This window comes from Cherax quadricarinatus, chromosome 55 (genome assembly GCF_038502225.1).
Source record: "Cherax quadricarinatus isolate ZL_2023a chromosome 55, ASM3850222v1, whole genome shotgun sequence".
Taxonomy (NCBI): Eukaryota; Metazoa; Arthropoda; class Malacostraca; order Decapoda; family Parastacidae; genus Cherax; species Cherax quadricarinatus.
Window position 1 is genome coordinate 11,965,794 of NC_091346.1, and position 21,933 is coordinate 11,987,726.

The window sequence follows — 21,933 nt, forward strand, 5'->3', positions numbered from 1 at the left end:
TTTTTTCATTACCGAATGCATTTCAAATGCCTGATAACGTGTTTACACCATCACATAGAGCTGGGAATAAACAAAATAGATAAAAAAGTAAAATATTTGCCTTAAAATATGCCGCCAGTCGCTCTTCCCTTACACAACTGTTGTGGGGAAAAGTGGTAAGAGCACCAGACATAATGAACAATGGTTCAACTGAAAGCCAATAAAAACGTGAAACACTGAAAAAGATGGTGCTGAGTACACTGGGCCCTACTGTACTGTAAGCCCTAGATGTTTTTAACCCCTTAACTCTCCAAACGTTGATCTACGTTTCCACTACTAGCACTATTAATATTAAAAAAAAATTTTTATTAAACAAAAAGGGCAATTTTCTGCGTGTAATATAAAAAAAAATTAGCACCAGTACTTATCAAGATATAATGCAGCGAACTTGACACTGGATGCTTGCCTGACGTCAACGTGAAGACCTGCTGCTCCCAGAAATGTTGCCAATATACTTTTCTCTTGTTTTAATTTACATAATCTTTGTTCTGATACCTGGGGTATACCTGGAAAGGGTTTTGGGGATCAATGCCCCTGCAACCCATTCTGTGACCAGGACTCTTGGTGAATTAACCCCTTGAGTGTTTCGGTCGTATATATACGTCTTACGAGATACCCTGTTTGACATATCTATATGCATAAATTCTAGCGGCTTCAAATCAAGTGGGAGAGGGCTGGTAGGCCTACATGAGAGAGAATGGGTCTGAGTGATGGGTGTGCACCCTGTGAAAAAAATCTGGGACTCAGTGGTGCACTGTGGGAATGCCATCTTGGTAGTCCATTTTCACTATGCCTCGTGGTAAGAAGTACCTCACTCCTCGGCGGATTGGAGGTTTTTTGTTCCCAAGTGATAGCTCTAACAGCGATGAAAGTGTCAGTGAAAGTGAATTCCCTGGTTTTCAAGTGGGTGTGACCGACAACAGTGCCCAGGATAACGTAATTAGTGATGAAAACCCAGATGACTCACAACCTTCCACCTCTGGTGCTGGGCCGGCTCGTTCATTTTCACCTGTACCAGGATGAAAGAGGAAACTATTTGCCCGTGTACAAGACTCAGATGTGAGCAGTGAAAGTGATAGTAATTTCAAAGCTATTGAAAGCAGTTCTAGTTGCGACAGTGAGGGTGAATATTCCCCAGTGAAGCGGCAGTATATACGACATCGCTTGTGGTCTGGTAGTGTGCCATATGCTGTTCCAAGGGGAAGGAGTAAATCTCGGAGCATATCCCGTGGCCCTACACCATGACCTGATAGTGAAGATGACGATATTGTTACAATGGGTATGAATGATGTGAGGCAGCAGGCAGTGGTGGTGATAGTGATGGTGGCATGAGTCATGCGGCACCAGCAGTGGGTCATGCTACTACCGATGCTACTGACTCTGCACAACTACAACCAGCCTCACCCAACCCCACACTCCCACAACAACCACAACCACAACCACGTTTCAATATCCAGAACCCACCAGTTGACCGCATCTGGGATTGCCAGCAAGGTGACGAGTTTGTTCCCAGTCCCCATGACTTTGATGAAACACAAAGTGGAATATGGCCATCATGTACACTTGGGAACAATGCCACTGAACTGGAATGCTTTCAGTTGTTCTTCCATGAACCCCTGATGGACATTATTGTCCATCAGGCCTGGTTAAAATAAGTTCTGTAATAATATATCGCAAACCACTTTATTACTAGCTAGATAAAGCAGGTTTGACTATATATTATGAATCATCAAAAGTACTCTCATTGTATTATATTGTATTATATTATTATTAGGTTAGGTATTACGAATGTGTAACCACTACTGTAGTGACCAATTGGTGGTTCTAGAATTGATGCCACGTGTCGCCTTCTGGCCGAGCTGAAGTCATACTATGGAGTAGTTGAGTGAGTCAGTCAGCTCCTAGCTCTGACTCGGTACGGGTCTTCAACCCAAAGCTCCTAGCTTAAACTAAAACTTTAAACCTAGTCTATTGTCTTGCCTTTGCCTTTAGTTTCCTGAAGTCTGGTAATTCATGTCACTTATGAAAGATAACTATTTCATTACCTCAGACCTTTCTAAAAGAGTTAAATGGTGAGATTAGTAGATTATTAATTGAAATTATTGTATCATACTCTGTTAATGAGAATTTGAACGTAAGACTGGGTTTCTTGCTGTATAGTATTTCATTTATAATTGCTTGTGGTTATTTTAATTCACTAACCAAATACCAATGAAACTAAATGATTGGTAATAAAATAAAACTAACAAAAAAAATTGGAGTTATTTGTGCCCCTATTGTTACGGTGAAGATTAAGTCGTAACAAATGGGGGCCTGTCCGGGAGCTACTTACCCTGAAGTACATATTTGTTTTGCATTAAAATTAAGCTCCCTTGCGAGAATTAAGAAAATGGATCCAGAAATTTAGTCATTAATAGATGAATTAACAGAGGCTACTATTGACACTTTAAAATTACAGACGTGTTGGCAAATAGCTAGACAGTTAGATATACCTTATTAAAGATACCATAGCGCAGAGACTCTTAGGTCCCTAATTAAGGATAGATTATTTCCGAAATCCCAAGCAATGCCAGAATTAGATTCAGAAGATAGTTTTATTTCTCAGTTCGAGGAAGCAGAAATCCCACAGATGGGAACTGCCTTAAATAATGAAGTTGAACCAGGGTTTACAAGGCCTTACTACTCAGTCCAGTCTCAAAGCTCTCCCCCATTCATTTCCCCAGAGTATGTATTGGTGGTTGGAACGAACCTTCAGTCAAGTGACGGGGATAATTTTAGGAGTGGTGCTCGTCCAAAATACTTCCGGAGAAGACGCCCGAATTCCCCTCGGTGTCATTACCTCTTGGGAATTTCACGTCCGAACAACTAGAGAGAATAGAACGCATATTACTATTACAAAACTCTCAAATCGAAGCTAGAAGATATCTAAACGAGGAAGAATTTAGGCATGAAAGGTTTCATTTTGAAACAAAGCAGAAGGGAGTTCCGGAAGAAAGAGATGTGAAGAGCACTGTAACCGGGTTTGACTTACATAAAGCAGCTCTGATGGTACCTAAGTTTAACGAAACAGACTTAGATGAATTCTTTGAAATTTTTGAGAATCAGGCACGTTCAATGGGCTGGCCCAAAGACAAATGGGCCACATTGCTGCACACGTCTCTATATGGAAAGGCGCAGTCTTGTGTCACCTCCTTACCATATGAGTTTTATGTCCAGTACGACGTAGTAAAGAGAACTATTTTAGAAGCATATGACATGCTCCCTATTAGTTACCAAATAGCTTTTCATTCCATGAAACAGCAAACAGGACAAACTTATTTAGATTTTGCCCGAGGGAAAGCAGTGGCGTTTGAACGTTGGTGTCGAGCTTCTAGGGTCACGACTTTAAAAGATCTATCACAATTAATGTTACTAGAAGATTTGTATGCAAATTTTCCAGAGGGAGTTCGCCAGTATCTTGTTGGCCATCCGCAAACGACGTTGTTAGAGACTGCCGTGCTGGCAGACAACTTTGAGATTTCCCAGAGGTTGGTACACTCTGAAAGCAGCCAGGTTATCAAACCAGCAACGAGACCCGAACCTGCGAAGCCTTTCGGTAGGCGACCTACCCAACCCGTTCACTCCCGTGTAACAAGTAAACCCGAAGTATAACACCAAATTCAATCGAGCCCATCCTATAGACCAGATAGGTCATGGGAAAAAATTAAATGTTCGTACTGTTCGAAGCTGGAACATTTCAAATCACAATGCTTTAAGCGTGATAGGGACCAGGGAAGGAGTCCGTCCTATAGATTGCCCACACAAATCATATCCTCTACGACTCATCCAAGGAAGTCCGAGCCAAGAGTAGACGCTCTGTCCCAAGGAAAAGGAACAGATCCTCCTAGTTGACTAAGCAGAATATGGGTATCATCGTCAAACTTGTCAAGAGCTATGAGTCCTTACTTTTCCAAAAGCAAAGTAGGAATTACTGATAGCCAGTTGTTGCAAGTAAATTCCTTTAGGGATACGGGGTCCTACTTAACATTGTTAAGAGAAGGACTGTTATCATTCCCCGCCGGATCATATACGGGTTTCAACGCTCTGTTGGAAGCTTATGGTGGCTCCACTATGCGAGTACCCCTGTACAAGTTATATGTCGAAACTCCTATCTTTACAGGCTGGACGTCAATCGAGTGTCTCCAACTAACTTCCCCATAAAAGACGTAGACCTATTGATTGGGAATGACTTAGCGGAAGAAGGAATATGGAAAGAGCCCATAGTTATGGAAAATCCAACCGAGGAAAATTACGTCATCGAAGCACGATGAACGGAACCTACCCTCTTTCCTCTAAGCGTAGTAACCCAGGCAATGACCAAACAGTCGCATTCTCCGTTGGTATCGGAGGAAGTCAAGGACGACGTCGATGTAGGAGTAGGAGACATATTCAACGAAAGCTCGAGTTTCGAGCCAACAGTCCACCCGGAACCGATACCAGTTCCTAAGTCGGTGGTTTCTGAAATAGATTTATTCTCGAAGGAGGATCTAGTAAGAGAACTCCAAATAGACCCCTCCTTAAGTGACATCAGGAAGCTTGCTGTGTCGGGAGAAGAAGCCCTTAAAAGTGACAGCTCTTACTATTGGGAGAAGGACTTACTGAAAAAGAAACTAGGATCTCTTAAAAGTGATCATCTAGTGGTCATGCCTACCCTGTTTAGAAATTTAGCATGTAAGTTTGCTCATGACAGTCCTCAAGGTGGACATCTGGGACAAAAGAAGACTTAGAAAAATTGCTAAGCACTTCACATGGCCAAAAATGAAGGAAGAAGTGGAATGGTATGTAAGAAGCTGTTCCATGTGTCAACTAGTAGGCAAACCTGCACATAATCCACCACCTGCGCCGTTGAACCCTATACAAGTAAGAGGCGAACCCTTTTCACGTCTGGTGATCAACTGTGTCGGCCCGCTACACAAGACTCGGCAGGGCAACCAGTTCCTGTTCACTATCATGGACACCGTCACCAGGTACCTGGAAGCAGTTCCTCTCAGGAGGATTAATGCTTGCCTAATAGTGAGAGCATTGATTAAGTTCTTCTCTCACTTCGGATTTCCAAGAGAAGTTCAATCTGATCAAGGGTCGAATTTTACTTCAAAATTTTTCTGTGAAGCCTTGGCTCAGTTAGGAGTCAAGACGGTTTACGCGACGGCCTATCGACCCCAATCACAAGGCGTGGTGGAAAGGTTCCATCAAACTTTGAAGATTATGATGAGGTCCTATTGTTTGCAGTATTCCAAAGATTGGGATGAAGTTATTCCACTACTCTTGTTTGCCCTAAGAGAAAGCGAACAAGACAACTTGAAGTTTTCGCCATTTGAGTTAATATATGGGCATCAAATTAGAGGACCAGTACAGGTTCTCAAAGAAGCTTGGACCGGGGAAGAAACGCCGACTTTTAGGAGCTCTCCTACCTTAATGAAAGAACGCCTGAGCCTAGCTAGAGAATTGGCCGCCGAAAACTCACGACAAGCACAGAGTAAGATGAAGGAGGAATACGTTCGTCGAACTAAACTTCGTTCATTTGAACCAAAAGATCAAGTTCTGGTTCAACGATTTCATCAGGGATATGCTCTACAGCCCAAATTTGAAGGTCCTTTAGAAATCGTGAAGCGCCTAAGTGACGTGAACTACTTGGTAAGGACGCCGAAGAAGAGAAACTCACAACGGACGTATCACATTAACCAACTTAAACCCTATTCAGGAATCATTTCTCCAATTTCTACTATAACGCCTCTGAACCAAGAATGGGTACCAGCAAGTTTGGATGAAATGATAGGAGTACCAATTCTTCTGAACAATTCGACAGCCTTAAAGAATTTAAATTCTCTACTGATAAATCTGGAAGTGGACAAAGGACACGAAATAAAATCCCTGATTAAGGCAAATCTCCACCTATTCAACGACGTCCCAAAACCGTGTACGTTGGGTGTGCATGATGTTACTCTCAGAGAACCTACTCCAATCAAGCAATCTCCCTACAGAGTGAGTCCCAAGAAACAAGGTGAGCTAGAGGCAGAGGTGAACTTCTTACTCTCACACGGGTTGATAAAACCAAGTAACAGTCCTTGGGCATCCCTGTGCATTCTAGTCCCCAAACCAGACGGGACCTCCCGTATGTGCACGGATTTTAGAAAAATCAATGCTGTAACAGTACCTGATGGGTTTCCAATACCCAGAATTGACGACTTAATAGACAAGGTCTCCAGAGCTAAGTATATCAGTAAATTGGACTTGTTAAGAGGGTATTACCAAGTCCCGTTGTCACCAAGAGCTCAAGAGATATCGGCTTTTACGATACCCGGTGGCCTATACAAGTATTGCGTTATGCCCTTCAGCTTCTGTAATGCGGCCTCTACGTTCCAGTGCATTATGAACATACTTATGGGCGGATTGGATGGAGTAGAAGCTTACTTAGACGACTTAGTCGTATACAGCAACAGTTGGCCCCAACACCTTAGACAGCTTAAAGCCTTGTTTGACGCCTTAAGTAAACATAATTTTACAGTGAATTTGTCCAAGTGTGAGTTTGGCCAGATGAAAATTAAATACTTAGGATTTCAGATTGGACAAGGTGAAGTCGCTCCTTTGAACGCCAAAGTAAAGGCCCTCTTAGAATTTCCTACCCCTAAGGATAGGAAAAGCGTATCAAGATTTTTAGGAGTTGCCGGTTACTACCGTCGGTTCTGTCCGAATTTTGCACAGGTAGCTTTCCCCCGAACTGAATTAACAAGTCCAAAAACAAAGTTTTCATGGACCCATGACTGTGAAATTGCTTTTAATCACTTAAAAAGATTACTATCCTCTTCCCCATATTGCTAAGTCCTGATTTTAATAAACCATTCCACTTACAAATAGATGCCAGTGCGTATGCTTTGGGAGCCGCATTGTTACAGAAGGCTCCAAATTCTGACCTATTACAACCTGTTTCTTATTTTTCTTCTAAGTTAAAGAAACACCAAATTCATTATTCAACTATAGAAAAAGAAGCCTTAGCTCTCGTTGTATGCCTAGAGAATTTTGATGTATATTTAGGATCTTCTCCCCATCAGGTATCGGTGTACTCTGATCACAATCCTTTGACCTTCATAAATACTATGAAATCGAAGAATGCCAGAATACTTCGTTGGGCTTTGAGAATTCAACCCTTCTCTATTACTATTTCCCATATAAAAGGAAAACAATCTCATTGCTGATGCCCTCTCTAGGCCTTGAATCTTTATTAATATACCTTTATTTTTAACAGTACGAGTCGGTACTTTTATGACCATCAATGTTGTGGAGAAAGCTGGAGATGATGTAGGACTGCTGTCTATGTTACAACCTCTGCTACTACGACAGATGCTACCCACCACGAAGAGTACAAGTCAATGGCGACCGTCAGTTGTGAGGGGGCAGGTGTTACGCTCCCCTACTTCACTCCATTATATACAAAAATAAAAGGCCTGGTTAAAATAAGTTCTGTAATAATATATCGTGAACCACTTTATTACTAGCTAGATAAAGCAGGTTCGACTATATGTTATTATCGGGTACAGTATGAATCATCAAAAGTACTTTCATTGTATTATATTGTATTATATTATTATTAGGTTAGTATTACGAATGTGTAACCACTACTGTAGTGACCAATTGGTGGTTCTAGAATTGACGCCACGCGTCGCCTTCTGGCCGAGCTGAAGTCATACTATGGAGTAGTTGAGTGGGTCAGTCAGCTCCTAGCTCTGACTCGGTACGGGTCTTCAACCCAAAGCTCCTAGCTTAAACTAAAACTTTAAATCAAGTCTTTTGTCTTGCCTTTGCCATTAGTTTCCTGAAGTCTGGTAATTGATGTCACTTATGAAAGATAACTATTTCGTTACCTCAGACCTTTCTAAAAGAGTTAAATGGTGAGATTAGTAGATTATTAATTGAAATTATTGTATCATACTCTGTTAATGAGAATTTGAACGTAAGACTGGGTTTCTTGCTGTATAGTATTTCATTTATAATTGCTTGTGGTTATTTTAATTCACTAACCAAATACCAATGAAACTAAATGATTGGTAATAAAATAAAACTAACAAAAAAAAAATGGAGTTATTTGTGCCCCTATTGTTACGGTGAAGATTAAGTCGTAACAAGTACACCATGACAAACACAATTCTTTCACCAAGATCACACCTACACCAGTGGAAGGACACAACTGTGGCAGAGATGTATCTGTTCTTTGCCACAATAATGCTTATGCCACATGTTTATGAGCACACTGTCAACACATACTGGTCAACAGACTGCCTGATTTCAACCCCAGCTTTCAATGACATTATACCAGTGAACAGATTTGTGCTACTGTTACATATGCTACACTTTTCAGACAAAACAAGGCATGACAGAAGCGACAGGTTATAAAAGATCAGAAATATGTTTATGTACCTGAAACAAAAGTGCTGTATGTATTTTTATCCCTTCAGGAAGCATGTTATTGATGAGTCTTTGATTTTGTTCAAAGGAAGACTCTCATTCAAGCAGTATATACCAAGCAAGAGGAAACGCTTTGGTATAAAGTTATTTGTACTGTGTGATTGCAAAACTGGTCTGGTTTTGGATATAATTGTGTACATTGACAGTAAAACATTGCAAGATACCAGGAAGTTACTGGGTATCTCTGGTGGTGTGGTTAGAACAATGATAGAACCATATCTTGGTAAGGGCCATATTTTATATACTGACAACTGGTACACAAGCCCTTCAATCAGTGATTTCTTGCGAGTGAACATGACAGATGTGTGTGGCACAGTGCGTGGAAATCGTAAGCATATGCCTAGGTTCGACGCTGGCAGTCGTAGAGGTGAGTTGCAGGTGTTTGCTGCAAATGACATCATGGCATTTCGGTGGCATGACAAATGAGATGTCACACTGTTGACATCAGTTCACCGACACGAAATGGTAGACAGTGGCAAGCAGACTAGAGACCAATGAACCCAGTGTAAAATCTGCAGCTGTGATGGATTACAACCTCAATATGCGCTTAGTGGACAAATGTGACACGCAGATTGGGTTTGCTGATTGTGTTCGCAAGAGTTATAAGTGGCACATAAAACTCTTTTTCCATCTTCTTGACATTTCCAACAACAAACCCAAATATGGTGAATTTTGTTTGTCAGTCATCAGACAAATAATATTCAAGTACCAAGGAACAACATTTACAATAGACCAGCGCCCACGAAATTATCAACACATGTCCTATCGTCTGAGGCCTGGTGATCACTACTTCATACCACTGCCTGCTACTGCTCTCAAGAAAAATGCTCAAAAGAGGTGTTTTGTCTGTGGACATCCCACAAAAACGCAGAGACACTTGTTTTATGTGTAAGGAGTGTAAAACACCATTGTGCTTATACCCATGTTTCAAAGAATTCCACAAGCTGCAGCACTTCTAGAAAAGTGTCCAGTGATTGTACATTTGTATATATATTATAGAACAATCCTAATAAAAAAATTTTTAGATTGTTTGTTTGTGTAAACAAGTTTTATAAGCATTATGATGATACTAGTGTTTTTGCTATAATTGTGTTACATTCAACGAGTGTATATATGAACATTGCACCATACTTTGGTCTCACAGGCCACAAAAGTTATGTGAAAAAATAAAATAGTGAAAAAAAAACAAGAAACCGTCGAATAAAAGTAAACCAAAGTTCACCGGGTGAGTGGCAGTCGCCGCTGTCGCCATACGCGGCTCATTTTATGCAAACTTCACGCCTCTATATCTCGGTAAGTACTGATGGGAATTTTTTTTTTTTTTGGACTACAACAATCAGAAAAATAATCATAACATTTTCATAAGAATTTTTTTTTTTTTTCAATTTTGCGACACCAGGAGACACTTCAGGATTGGGCCTTTCAGTGCAAGAATAGTATGTTGGTATTATATACCATTCTTGCACAGCTTGTCAGACACTGCAGCATCATGGAATCTTGATTCTGAGGACATGTACATTACCTTCACAACTACGACAACTACTACTACAACTAACCCATCTCTTTGGGAAGGACCTACTTCCACTGGGGAATCCCGCCTACCAGTGACTATGCCCTCATCTGCTGCACCTGACGTCAGTATATAAGTGCCAAGGTCCTTGCTTCTGCTTCAGAATCTTCACGACTACGGTGCTCTTCACACCTACTCCAAGGTTGAGGGACTGATTACCTCATCTTCTGTATATAGTCCAACTGTCTTCAAGTTATGTCCTGGAATTTGTATTGATAGCCACTGGATGGCGAAACATCTACAATAAAGATACTTAGATGTTGCACATGTGTCTTAATTTCATTGGGCCTTTCAACAGTCAAAGGGTTAAGGCCTGATGAACCAGGCTACTGCTGCTGGCCACAGGCAAACCAACATACCAACCATAGCCTGGCTGATCGGGTACTAACTATACGTACCTATCCAGTACTTTCTTGAAGACAACCAGGGTCTATTAGTAATCCCCTTATGTATTCTGGGAGGCAGTTGAACAGTCTTGAGCCCCTGACACTTACTGTGTTGTCTCCTAGCTTTTTAATTCTGCCATTCAATAAAATATTACCACCTGCACCATTACTTGTAAGGTAGATTTTGTGTGTAATTTCAAACTTATTTTACTGAACCCTACTCACTTGTATTAAGTTTAAATAAGATTGTAAAACAGCTAACCACTATTACTTGTCTAGTTTTAAGTATAGTTACTATGTACTATTATCTCGTCTAGTTTTAATTAGTTACTATGTATTAGGATTAGTTGGCCCGAAATGCCTGGGCATGATAGTGGCTATCTTTGTACTTAGCAAATCACAACTGTAATTACACATTGCAACCTTCACAAAGAAATAAACTTTATTTTACATGTGGTGCCTCTGCTTTTCATTAGGGGGATGTTGCATCTCCTGCCCAGTATTTCACTTTTGTAGGGAGTGATTTTCGTGTGCAAATTTGGGACTAGTCCCTTCAGGATTTTCTAAGTGTATATTATCATATATCTTTCTCATCTGAATTCCAGGGAATATAAATCAAGGGACTTCAGTCATTTCCAGTAATTTATGTGCGTTATCATACTTATGTGTGCTGTGAAAGTGCTTTGTACATTCTCCAGGTCTGCAATTTTGCCTGTCTTGAAGGAGGCTGTTAGTGTACAGCAATATTCCAGCCTAGTGAGAAAAAGCAATTTGAAGAGAATCATTGTGGGCTTGACATCCACAGTTTTTGAAGGTTCTCAATATCCAGCCAATCATTTTCCTAGTAGATGTGTCAGATACAGTGTTGAAGTCCTTGAAAATGATTTCTTCTGACATTTTCACTCCAAGGTTCTTCACATTAGTTTTTTTGATTTATTCTGTGACTGGAATTTGTTTTAAACTTCAATACAGTTTTAATTTTGTCTCTGTCGCTTTCTTGTTGGTTCTGTAGAACTCTGTTCACAGAACATTGTCTAGACTTAGTGATTTTCGACGTTATACTGAGGTTGTGTGTCGCATAGACGCTCTGAGAAACTCAGGTCCTGAGCTGTAGCTTCTGACCTAACTTGTACTGGTATCTGTGTACTGTCACAGTCGGGGAATTTCTTATGCTGAACTTAGATTCAGGGGAGTTTTGTGACTTTTGTGGAAGATCTGCAGATGGTCCCTACTTAGTGTTGTTATATTATCTCCTTGTTCCTGATTCTGTGTTGCAGTTGCTTGTTATATAGCTATGGGCTTAGTAATCGTTTCATTGTTCAAGCAAGCTGTTCTGATTGCCAGGGGGTCAAGAAGTTAGTTGATGTGAGGACTTTGTCAGTCATTGGTTTAAGTCTAGTTGAGTTTTGAGACATAGCGAACTACTTAGAGCACTTACACACATACACACAAACTTGCTTGTACATATTTGAAATATCTTAATAAATGTTAATGTACCAGACTGTACTTAAGATGTAAAAATGTGATATGTGCCTTCAGCACAATATTTCTGTACATGAGAGAAGTGATTATTTTTTTTTTTTTATTATCACACTGGCCGATTCCCACCAAGGCAGGGTGGCCCAAAAAAGAAAAACTTTCACCATCATTCACTCCATCACTGTTTTGCCAGAAGGGTGCTTTACACTACAGTTTTTAAACTGCAACATTAACACACCTCCTTCGGAGTGCAGGCACTGTACTTCCCATCTCCAGGACTCAAGTCCGGCCTGCCGGTTTCCCTGAACCCCTTCATAAATGTTACTTTGCTCACACTCCAACAGCACGTCAAGTATTAAAAACCATTTGTCTCCATTCACTCCTATCAAACATGCTCACGCATGTCTGCTGGAAGTCCAAGCCCCTCGCACACAAAACCTCCTTTACCCCCTCCCACCAACCTTTCCTAGGCCGACCCCTACCCCGCCTTCCTTCCACTACAGACTGATACACTCTTGAAGTCACTCTGTTTCACTCCATTCTTTCTACATGTCCGACCCCTCAGGGAAGGTTTCTTGATGTTGGTGAGGGGCTCTTGATTTAGGGAATTGGATCTGTGCTCCAGTTCCCCGAATTAAGCCTGAATGCCTTCCACATTCCCCCCCCCAAGTGCTGTATAATCCTACGGGTTTAGCACTTCCCCTTGATTATAATAATAATAATAATCTACATGTCCAAACCACCTCAACAACCCTTCCTCAGCCCTCTGGACAACAGTTTTGGTAATCCCGCACCTCCTCCTAACTTCCAAACTACGAATTCTCTGCATTATATTCACACCACACATTGCCCTCAGACATCACATCTCCACTGCCTCCAGCCTTCTCCTCGCTGCAACATTCATCACCCATGCTTCATGAATATTATTATTTTGATTACTTTGATAAATTTAATTTGATAATATACTCCTAGACAATTTTGTTATTAATAAACTTATTAAATTTTAATTTCTTTAGTTAGTAACCTACCAATTGCAATCTTGAAGCACTAATAATTATTATTGAATTCTAATGGATAACTGGACCAGGATACTGACTACTTATTGGGAAAACACCCAGTAACAGGCTGGATGCTAGAAGGGCAGTTCTTTCTAGTATTCACTGGAGATCTCTATGCTTATTAGAAATCGCATTTTTTATAACAATATGTACATATGAAACTCCTTGAAGCACGGTGTAAGATGAGTGTCACTCCACTGCAAGTGGAGTGACACTCGTGGAGTGACGTTTGATGATTGTGCACTGCCTTGGCTTTATTTTTCACTGTTACAAACATGTCTGTCTATCTGTTTGTTTCTGTATCTGTCTATCTGTCTGTCATTCCACTGCAAGTGGAGTGACATTTGATGAACGTCCATTGCCTTGGATTTATTTTTCACAGTTACAAATAAACATGTCCGTCTATCTATTTGTTTGTCTGTTTCTATCTGTCTATTTGTCTGTGACTGTCTAGCTCTATGTTTATCTTTGTCTCTGCTTATCTGTCTTTCTGTCTGCCTGTGTTTCTGTCTTCCTGTCTCCTTACTTGTCTCTCAGTCTCAGAGAGAGAGAGAGAGAGAGAGCCACTCATGAACCAATAGGTGTTACAAATGATGCAGAGTCAGTCACGTCTGATTCCTGAGCAAATGAAAAGGTGTATCACTTGCCAGTCATGCTTATTATGCCTTATATCTACAAGCATAGTATGGCACTTTGTCTGGATTTTTTTGGATTATCCTAGGAAATTTACACTAAGTATAACTGTATTTATGTGTACCTGTGAGAGACAGAGATAGAAATAGACACACAGATAGACAGAGACAGAGATAGATACAGACAGACAGAAGGAGATAGAGACAGTCAAAGCAAATCAGTCAGGCAGCTGGCCACCCAGCCAGTCAGCCTGACAAACATGTTCCAGAATTGTTTCTCTTAACTTAGGGCATACGTTATAGAACATTCTGGCACTGGTTATTATCGAGGTTTTTGAAATTTTCTCTCACCTGTGAGTGGCGGCATATCTGAAGCTCACTCGTAACTTGGATTTCGGCTCACAACTCAAAGCAAAAAACTGACCGAGCGACGGCTCATAACTCGAAAAACTTGTAAGTTGGGGCAATCATCAGACAAGGTATTACTGTACATACTGGTTTCTAAGATTTTAAGTAATTGCGAGAGTGTCCTCTGACCCCGAAATGTTCGAGTTTTAGGTGCAATAGGTCATGGTCAACTGTGTCAAATGCTTTTTATAGGTATATGAAAAGTTCCAGGGGAATTTCATTATTTTCGATGCAGAATATATTTATTTATTTATTTATTTATTAACAATTTGAGCATACATACAGAGGTACAAAAAAATACAGATAAGAGCAGCATGCCAAAGCCACTTATACCATGCATAGCATTTTGGGCTGGCTTAAAATTAACTAAGCAATGATGAAATCAGTGATAATACATTATTGTAAACAGATAACTATAAAGCACAAATGAGTATTACAAAGACAGGTCATATGGTTGCATGCATTGTTGTACATTCAGTCGTATGGAGTATTCTGTTAGGTAGTGTATTTAAAAAATAATAAAGTTAGATTGGGTTTTAGGTTTAACATTTATGTGATATAATTGTGAGAAACATTTAAGATATACAATTTATAAGGTTCAGTTATTCAGTATTTATTTGGTTTTGGGTAAGTGATCTTTGAGAAGAGACTTGAATTTATAAACAGGTAGTGTTTCTTTTATATTTACAGGTAATGAATTCCAGATTTTAGGGCCTTTTATGTGCATTGAGTTTTTGCATAGTGTGAGATGGACACGAGGAACATCAAAGAGTGATCTGTGCCTTGTGTTATGGTCATGTGTTCTGTTGAGGATGGCAAGGAGATGTTTGAGGGGAGGGTTAATATCAGAGTTAAGTGTTCTATGTATGTAATAGGTGCAGTAATAAGTATGGATGTTTTGTATGGTGAGTAGGTTTAGGGTATTGAATATTGGTGGAGTGTGCTGCCTGTAGTGAGAATTTGTTATCATTCTAACTGCAGCCTTTTGTTGGGTAATTAGTGGTCTGAGATGGTTAATTGTTGTTGAGCCCCATGCACAAATTCCATAGGTGAGATAGGGGTAAATAAGAGAGTGATATAGGGCCAGGAGGGCTGACTGTGGAACATAGTACCGTATCTTCGATAGTATGCCTACAGTCTTGGAAATTTTCTTAGAAATTTGTTGTATATGTGTATGAAATTTGAGTCTATTATCAAGGTGGATTCCTAAGAATTTTCCCTCTGTTAGCTTTGTGATAGGTGATCCGTTTATCATTATGTTAAGAGGGACATCTGTAGCTCTGTTACCAAACTGAATGAAGTAGGTTTTGTCAATGTTTAGTGTAAGTTTGTTAGTCCTCATCCAGGTAGATATTTTCTGGAATTCGGTATTTACAGTATTGGCTAGCGTGACTGGGCTCGGGTGACAGAAGATGTATGTAGTGTCATCTGCAAATAGTGTGGGTTTGAGTAATTGCGAAGCATTTGGAAGGTCATTTATGTACAGGAGAAAGAGAAGAGGGCCAAGGACACTTCCCTGTGGGACACCAACTGTAATTGGTTGCGCAGAAGAGTTTGCCCCATTTGCGTACACATATTGGCTTCTGTTGCTGAGGTATGACTTGAGGTAGTTGAGGGAGTGCCCTCTTCTACCATAGTGTGACAATTTTACGTGGAGCAAGTCATGGTCAACTGTATCAAAAGCTTTACGTAAGTCAATGAAGATCCCCAGTGGGACTTCTTTTTTCTCTATTGCAGTGTATATATGTTCTAGCATGTGTATAATAGCATCATTAGTATTTTTATTAGGCCTGAATCCAAATTGGCAGGGGTTGAGTATGTTTTGGGAGATAAGGTAGGAGTAGATTCGTTTATGAATTAATTTTTCGAAGATTTTTGAGAGAGGGTGTAAGTTGGATATTGGCCTATAGTTATTCAACTCTGTTTGGTCTCCTCCTTTGTGGATCGGGGTGATCCTTGCTATTTTGAGTACTGTAGGGAAGGTGGAGGATTCTATGGATTTGTTAAAGAGTGTTGCAATGATTGGTGATAGCACTTGTGACAGTTTTTTGTATATAAAGGGTGGTAAGGTATTTAAATCTCCTGCCTTGTTTTTTAGTGCGTTGATAATAAGGGAGACTTCGTATGGGTTAGTTGGAGCTAGGAACAGTGTGTTCGGGTAATTGCCGGTGAGGTAGTCATTTGGTGGGGTATCTGAGCTTGGGATTTTATTGGCAAGGTTTTGTCCTATAGTGGAGAAGAAATCATTGAGTCTGTTTGATGTTTCTGTTGGTGGGAGTTGGGGTTCATCTGATTTTGCTAATTTTATTTCGCTATTTCGTGATATCTTTTTTGTTCCCAGAATTTCTGATAGGGTTTTCCAGGTCTTTTTTATATCACCTCGTAAGTTGGATAATCTGTTCTCATAATACAATTTTTTTGCCCTTCTTATCAGGCTGGTTAGGATTGACGAGTAACGTTTTGTTTGGTCTCTGGTTATGTGACCCATTCTGTACTGCTTTTCATATTGGTGTTTTGTATTTATGGATTTGAGAATGCTGGGTGTTAGCCAGGGACTGTTCAGTCTCTTAGCTGTCATCTGTTTAGTTTTTTTAGGGCAGTGCTTGTTATGGAGGTATTGGGTCTTTTTTAGAAAATTATTAATACATTCGTCAATATCTGTATAGATTTCTAGCTCAGTGTGCCAATCAATGTTTGCTACTGCTGTTGTGAAGTTATTAATGGCTGCCTCATTGTGAAGTCTGAAGGTGACTTTAGTAGTGTCTTTGGGTAGTTTACCAAGAGTTGTTATGAGGAAAGTAGAGTAGTGGTCCATGGTATTATCTGTAATTATGCCTGATTTTAAAGGGGATATGGTGTTGGTCCAGATGTGGTCAAGTAGGGAAACACTAGTCTCTGTAACTCTTGTAGGTTTTGTTACTGTTGGTAGTAACATACAGTTACTCATTGTGTTTGTGAATTCAGTAACGTGTGGGTCCTTGTCTTGCAGGAGATTTATATTGAAGTCACCTGAGAGTAGTAAGTGATCTTTGTTCATGTGTGCATCAGTTATCATACTTCCTAGGTTTTGACTAAATTGGCTAATGTTTGACTGTGGAACTCTGTAGATGTTTATCAATGTGAGAGGTTTTTGTAGGTATTTGGATTTGAATTTAGCTATTATATATTCCCCATGTTCATCCCTTGTGCAAGTATTAGTGATACATTCTAGTTGGTCTGAGTAGTATATGGCTGTGCCACCCCCGTGTTGGTCTGGCCTACAGTTGTGTATGGCTGTGTAACCAGGAATGGCATAGACATCTGTACTATCAGGCTTTAGCCAGGTTTCAGTTAGTGTAATGATGGACATATTGGCATGTAAGGAATTAATAATGCTATGAGGTCATCGTAATGCTTGCTTAAAGATCTGATATTGTAGTTAAAGATAGTTATGTTGTTGTTGGCACTGAGAAGTGCCTTTGATTGTTCTGCAGTGTAGTAATTACAGTAACTGTTTGATTCATTTAAGTCATTAAATAAGAGGTTGGTATCAGGATCAATGCTTGTAATCGTAAGATTTGTAGTGAATCTATAGTTAGAATTAAGTATAAAACAAAGTAAATAGTCTTAAGCTAAAAAAAAGCACCTGAATTATTTAACAAATGTAAAATAATGAGCTAAGGTAGTTTTTTTTTTTTTTTTAAGCTAAAATAAAGGAGACAATATAAAAGGGACTAATACAAATAAAGTGATGATTAAATAATGGAGCAGGGGAATATGATAGTAGGTAGTACTATAAAGGTAATTTTTTAAAGTTAGAATTATAGTATAAAATTATAATATAAAAGGGACTAATATAGGTTGTGGTGAACAATAAAGTGGTAATCAAATAAATGAACTTTGGAATATAATGGCAAAATTGTGAACTTATTCTACTTTAGCACCTGAAAATAGCACCTTGATTATTTTAACAATTGTGAATATATAAACTAGGGTAGTTATATAAAGCTAAAATAAAGGAGAAAATATATAAGGGACTAAAATTAAGTAATGGTAAACAAAGTTAAATGGACAGATGGTAGGAATTATAATATAAACTTATAATATAAAAATACAATTTGAAATGGTACTTGCAATTGCACTAGAGTCTGGTATAGGTTGTTGACAAGATCAAGATTATAACTAGATTTAAATTGACAAAATAAAATTCACAATTAAAGTACCAAAAGAATAATAGTAAAAAAATAACAATGGTAATGTCTTGGTTATAATATGATAGTAAGATGGTAGACAGGTACCCAGGTACACAGGTACACAGGTACAAAGGATAATATAAAGGTTGGGGTTGAAAATACAAACTTGAAAATTTGGCAACAAAATGTTATGGGAAGTATAAGATAATGTTTAATGTACAAAAGTAAAATTGACTGGTAGTAAATATGGTGTTTAATAAAATTTTAGTAAGTAATAATGATTACAAAAAAGTGAAAAAGTAATGTTTATTTCATTCAATATTGCACTGGTAGTTATACTTGGTTATATGGCAGTACAAAGTAATTAAGAGTAATCTAAGATAGTAAATGTGGTATTAAAACAGGTAAAGGTAATTAGACAAGTAATGGTTATTAAATGTCAAAAATGTTAAGAGTAAATTGAAATTTTAGTAAAAATGATAATTATTAATTTTAGTAAGTAATATCAATTGATAGTATTTAAAAAAATATGAGGTAGTAATATGGACAGAGAAAGTATCAATTCAGCTAATGTTTAAGCGAACAATAGTAAATAACAAAATCACATAAGGTGACTTATGCTTACTAGTAAAATCACAAAATGAGGTAGTTGATTATTTAATTACTAAGAGATTGCACAATGAAATTTGAACAATAATGGAGCAAAACATACACTACACTACGTTCAAGCATTTCAAGCATTTGTATAACTGCATCATTATTACTTTTTTTGGTCTAAATCCAAACTGACAGGGCTTAAGTAAGTATGTTGTGGGATACTAAGTAGTAGATCTGTTGTAAATTAGTTTTTCAAAGATTTTAGATAGTAGGGGCAAATTTGAAATAGGCCTATAGTTGTTCAATTCCATTGGATCACCTCCTTTGAGGATCGGGGTGATCCTTGCTGTCTTGAGTATAGATGGGAAGGTGGAAGACTCAATGAATTTGTTAAAGAGAATGGCAATAATTGGTGACAACACATGAGAAGCTTTTTTTATACACGAGTGGTGGTGAGTTGTTTTGGTCTCCTGTCGTGTTCTTTAGTGTTTTGATGATGAGCGAGATTTCAGTAGGGCTTGTTGGGGCTAAAAAGAGAGTATTTGAGTAGTTACCTGAGTGAGTGAGCTGAGCTCATGACGTAGTACTACGGCACTGACCGTGGCTTCAAAGCTGTAGAACTACAGGACGGACCCTCACGGGGTTTTTTAAAAAATATTAGAACACTGAAGCTGCAGTGGCCCAGAAAAGTTTTCATTCTTGAGCCATTTTTTTACACTTTTATGGTGAGTAAACCCAGAAAATAACATCTCAATATTTTATAAAAATAAATATAAAGTGTTTTATTAATAAACTGTACTACATAACAGCATGCTACAAATGATTTGTCTATATCTATGAAAAGGATGATTTACTCTGATTTACATTGTGAAAAAGAGCATATGTTACTGTATTATATATATGACTCGTGTAGCAAGAGCAACTCGACGTGAAAATTTAACCCTTTGACTGTCGGAACCCCCAATCCTGAGGTCTCCTGGTGTCACAAAATATTTTGAAATTTTTTTTTTTCTTATGAAATGATAGAGAATCTCTTTCCAATGGTAATGACACCAAAAGTATGAAATTTGATGGAAAACTTACGGAATTATGCTCTCGCAAAGTTAGTGACCTCAGCGATATTTATGAACTGGCAATTTCGCCCACTTTGAGCCCTATTTTCAGCTAATTCCATTGTTCCAGTTGACCATAGTTATTTCTTTAGAACTCTATTTGTTTTATCAAATGAGTACAAGAAATTGCCCGTTTACCGATTTCAACTACTCAATAAAGTGGTCAGAAATTGGCAGTTTGGCCAATTTCACGCAAATTAAAAAATATGCCAATTTCAAAATAGGGTCCAGAATGAACAATGCAGACATTCCTGGCTCTAAAATAACATTTTCTTTGTTCATGAGTCATGTCTCCAGGCCCCTCTGATATTACTCATGCTTTCTATTTTGAATTTTTATTCAAACAATAGAAGATTTACTGTTATGCAGACTACTGCAATATTGTAATAATTGTATAAATAATGTCAACTCATTGATGACTGCATATCAGAATGGCTAGTTGGACATTTATTGGACAATGACATCATTTGTTTACTCCTGAACATCTGCAAAAATCAAACATTTCCTTTAATTTGGGCTCCATTTCAAGGTCCTTTTCATAGTAAAACAAATCAAAATCATCTTTATTTCTGTAATATCTTTTCCATTCTATCAAATGAGACCAAGAAAATGAGAATATAACCATAAATACTATATGAAAATACACCTTAAAGTCGGCACTTTAATCCAAAAACACGGTCGGAGTTTTTTTTTTCCCCATTATGCACTGCGTGCTGCAGGTTTTTTTTTGTACAGTGCACACTGACCACACAGACCCATTCTCTCATATGTGGGCCTAGCAGCTTTCTCCCGCTTGATTTGAAGCCGCTAGAATTTTTGAGTATATACTGTATATGTCAAACACATTGGCTCGTAAGACATACATATACGACTGAAACAGTCCAAGGGTTAATGAGATATAAATGGTTGAGTAACACAACAACAACAAAGAAGTATGGAATTCTGTAGCTCTCACTTACTGAATATCATATGCAGCTTTCTCTCTCTCAGATTTTTGTGTCCACTCCTCCTTCTCTGCAGGACTCAAGTTTTGCCATAAGTGTGACAGCTTTGTGATAACTTCTGAAAATCATCAATAAAAGTAAAATGATGACAATAACTTTAAAATACAGTAATTGCTGATATGTTTGAATTAAAATTTAAGAGAAAATAACTTTTTAACCCTTTAACTGTTGATGTACGCATAGTACTACTAGCACTCCAGACACTGATCAACTATTTTTTCAGCATTCAAATTTGGCATGCTAGGCTTGAGAGGCCTAGTCAGAATAGAATGGGTCTTAATACTCACTGTGTGCAGTATTAAAAAAATCTGGGACTACTTAGTACCTCGTGGGAGCACTAGTTCAACTGAGTGCCAGCTAAGGCAAACTGCGTGGCAAACTCCAGGGATTCACTAGCACAATGTTGTATTAACACTCTTTTTTCGAGGTAAGTGATGTTGACCCCAACTTTAGTGGCTTTGTGATGGATGTGGCCACAAGTGGTCAATGAAATACCAAAAACCTAGATAATAACCCAAGTGCAACATTTATGCCACATACTTTCAGGATTATGTGGATTAAAATAAGGGATGGATGTGAAAAGTAGGTCATAACGTGTATGCACCTGGAGAAGAGAGGAGTGTAGAGGAGAGAGTGATTTTGGGAGATGTTAAGCAAATGTGTAGGAACTTTTGAGCCAAGTGAGAGAGTAATTGTGGTAGGGGACCTAAATGCTAAAGTAGGAGAAACGTTTAGAGAGGGTGTGGTAGGTAAGTTTCCGGTGCCAGATGTAAATTATAATGGGGAGCATTTGATTGAACTTTATATACAAATGGGTTTGGTTATAGGTAACACATATTTTAAGAAAAAGAGGATAAATAAGTATACAAGATATGATATAGGGCATAATGACAGTAGTTTGTTGAGCTATGTATTGGTAGATAAAAGACTGTTGGGTAGACTTCAGGATGTACATGTTCACTGAGGGGCCACAGATA

The 21,933-nt window shown here is 38.7% G+C and overlaps 1 protein-coding gene across 11 annotated transcripts in view; it reads right to left on the reverse strand.

The window, feature by feature from the left end:
- The window catches only part of LOC128699014 (transcription factor A, mitochondrial), a 168,295-nt gene that overhangs the window by 65,946 nt on the left and 80,416 nt on the right, over window positions 1-21,933 (reverse strand). For 7 of the 11 annotated variants that reach the window (XR_011393530.1, XR_011393531.1, XM_070096819.1 and 4 more), the window contains one exon: window positions 20,912-21,014. Coding sequence is in view for 6 of the 11 variants with exons in the window: in XM_070096819.1 (XP_069952920.1) it covers window positions 20,912-21,014 (103 nt within the window). In the remaining 5 variants the exon portion in view is untranslated. Of the gene's footprint in view, window positions 1-2,788; window positions 2,905-20,911; window positions 21,015-21,933 lie in introns of all 11 variants that reach the window. The other 4 variants (XR_011393533.1, XM_070096817.1, XR_011393532.1 and 1 more) reach the window with 3 other exon arrangements.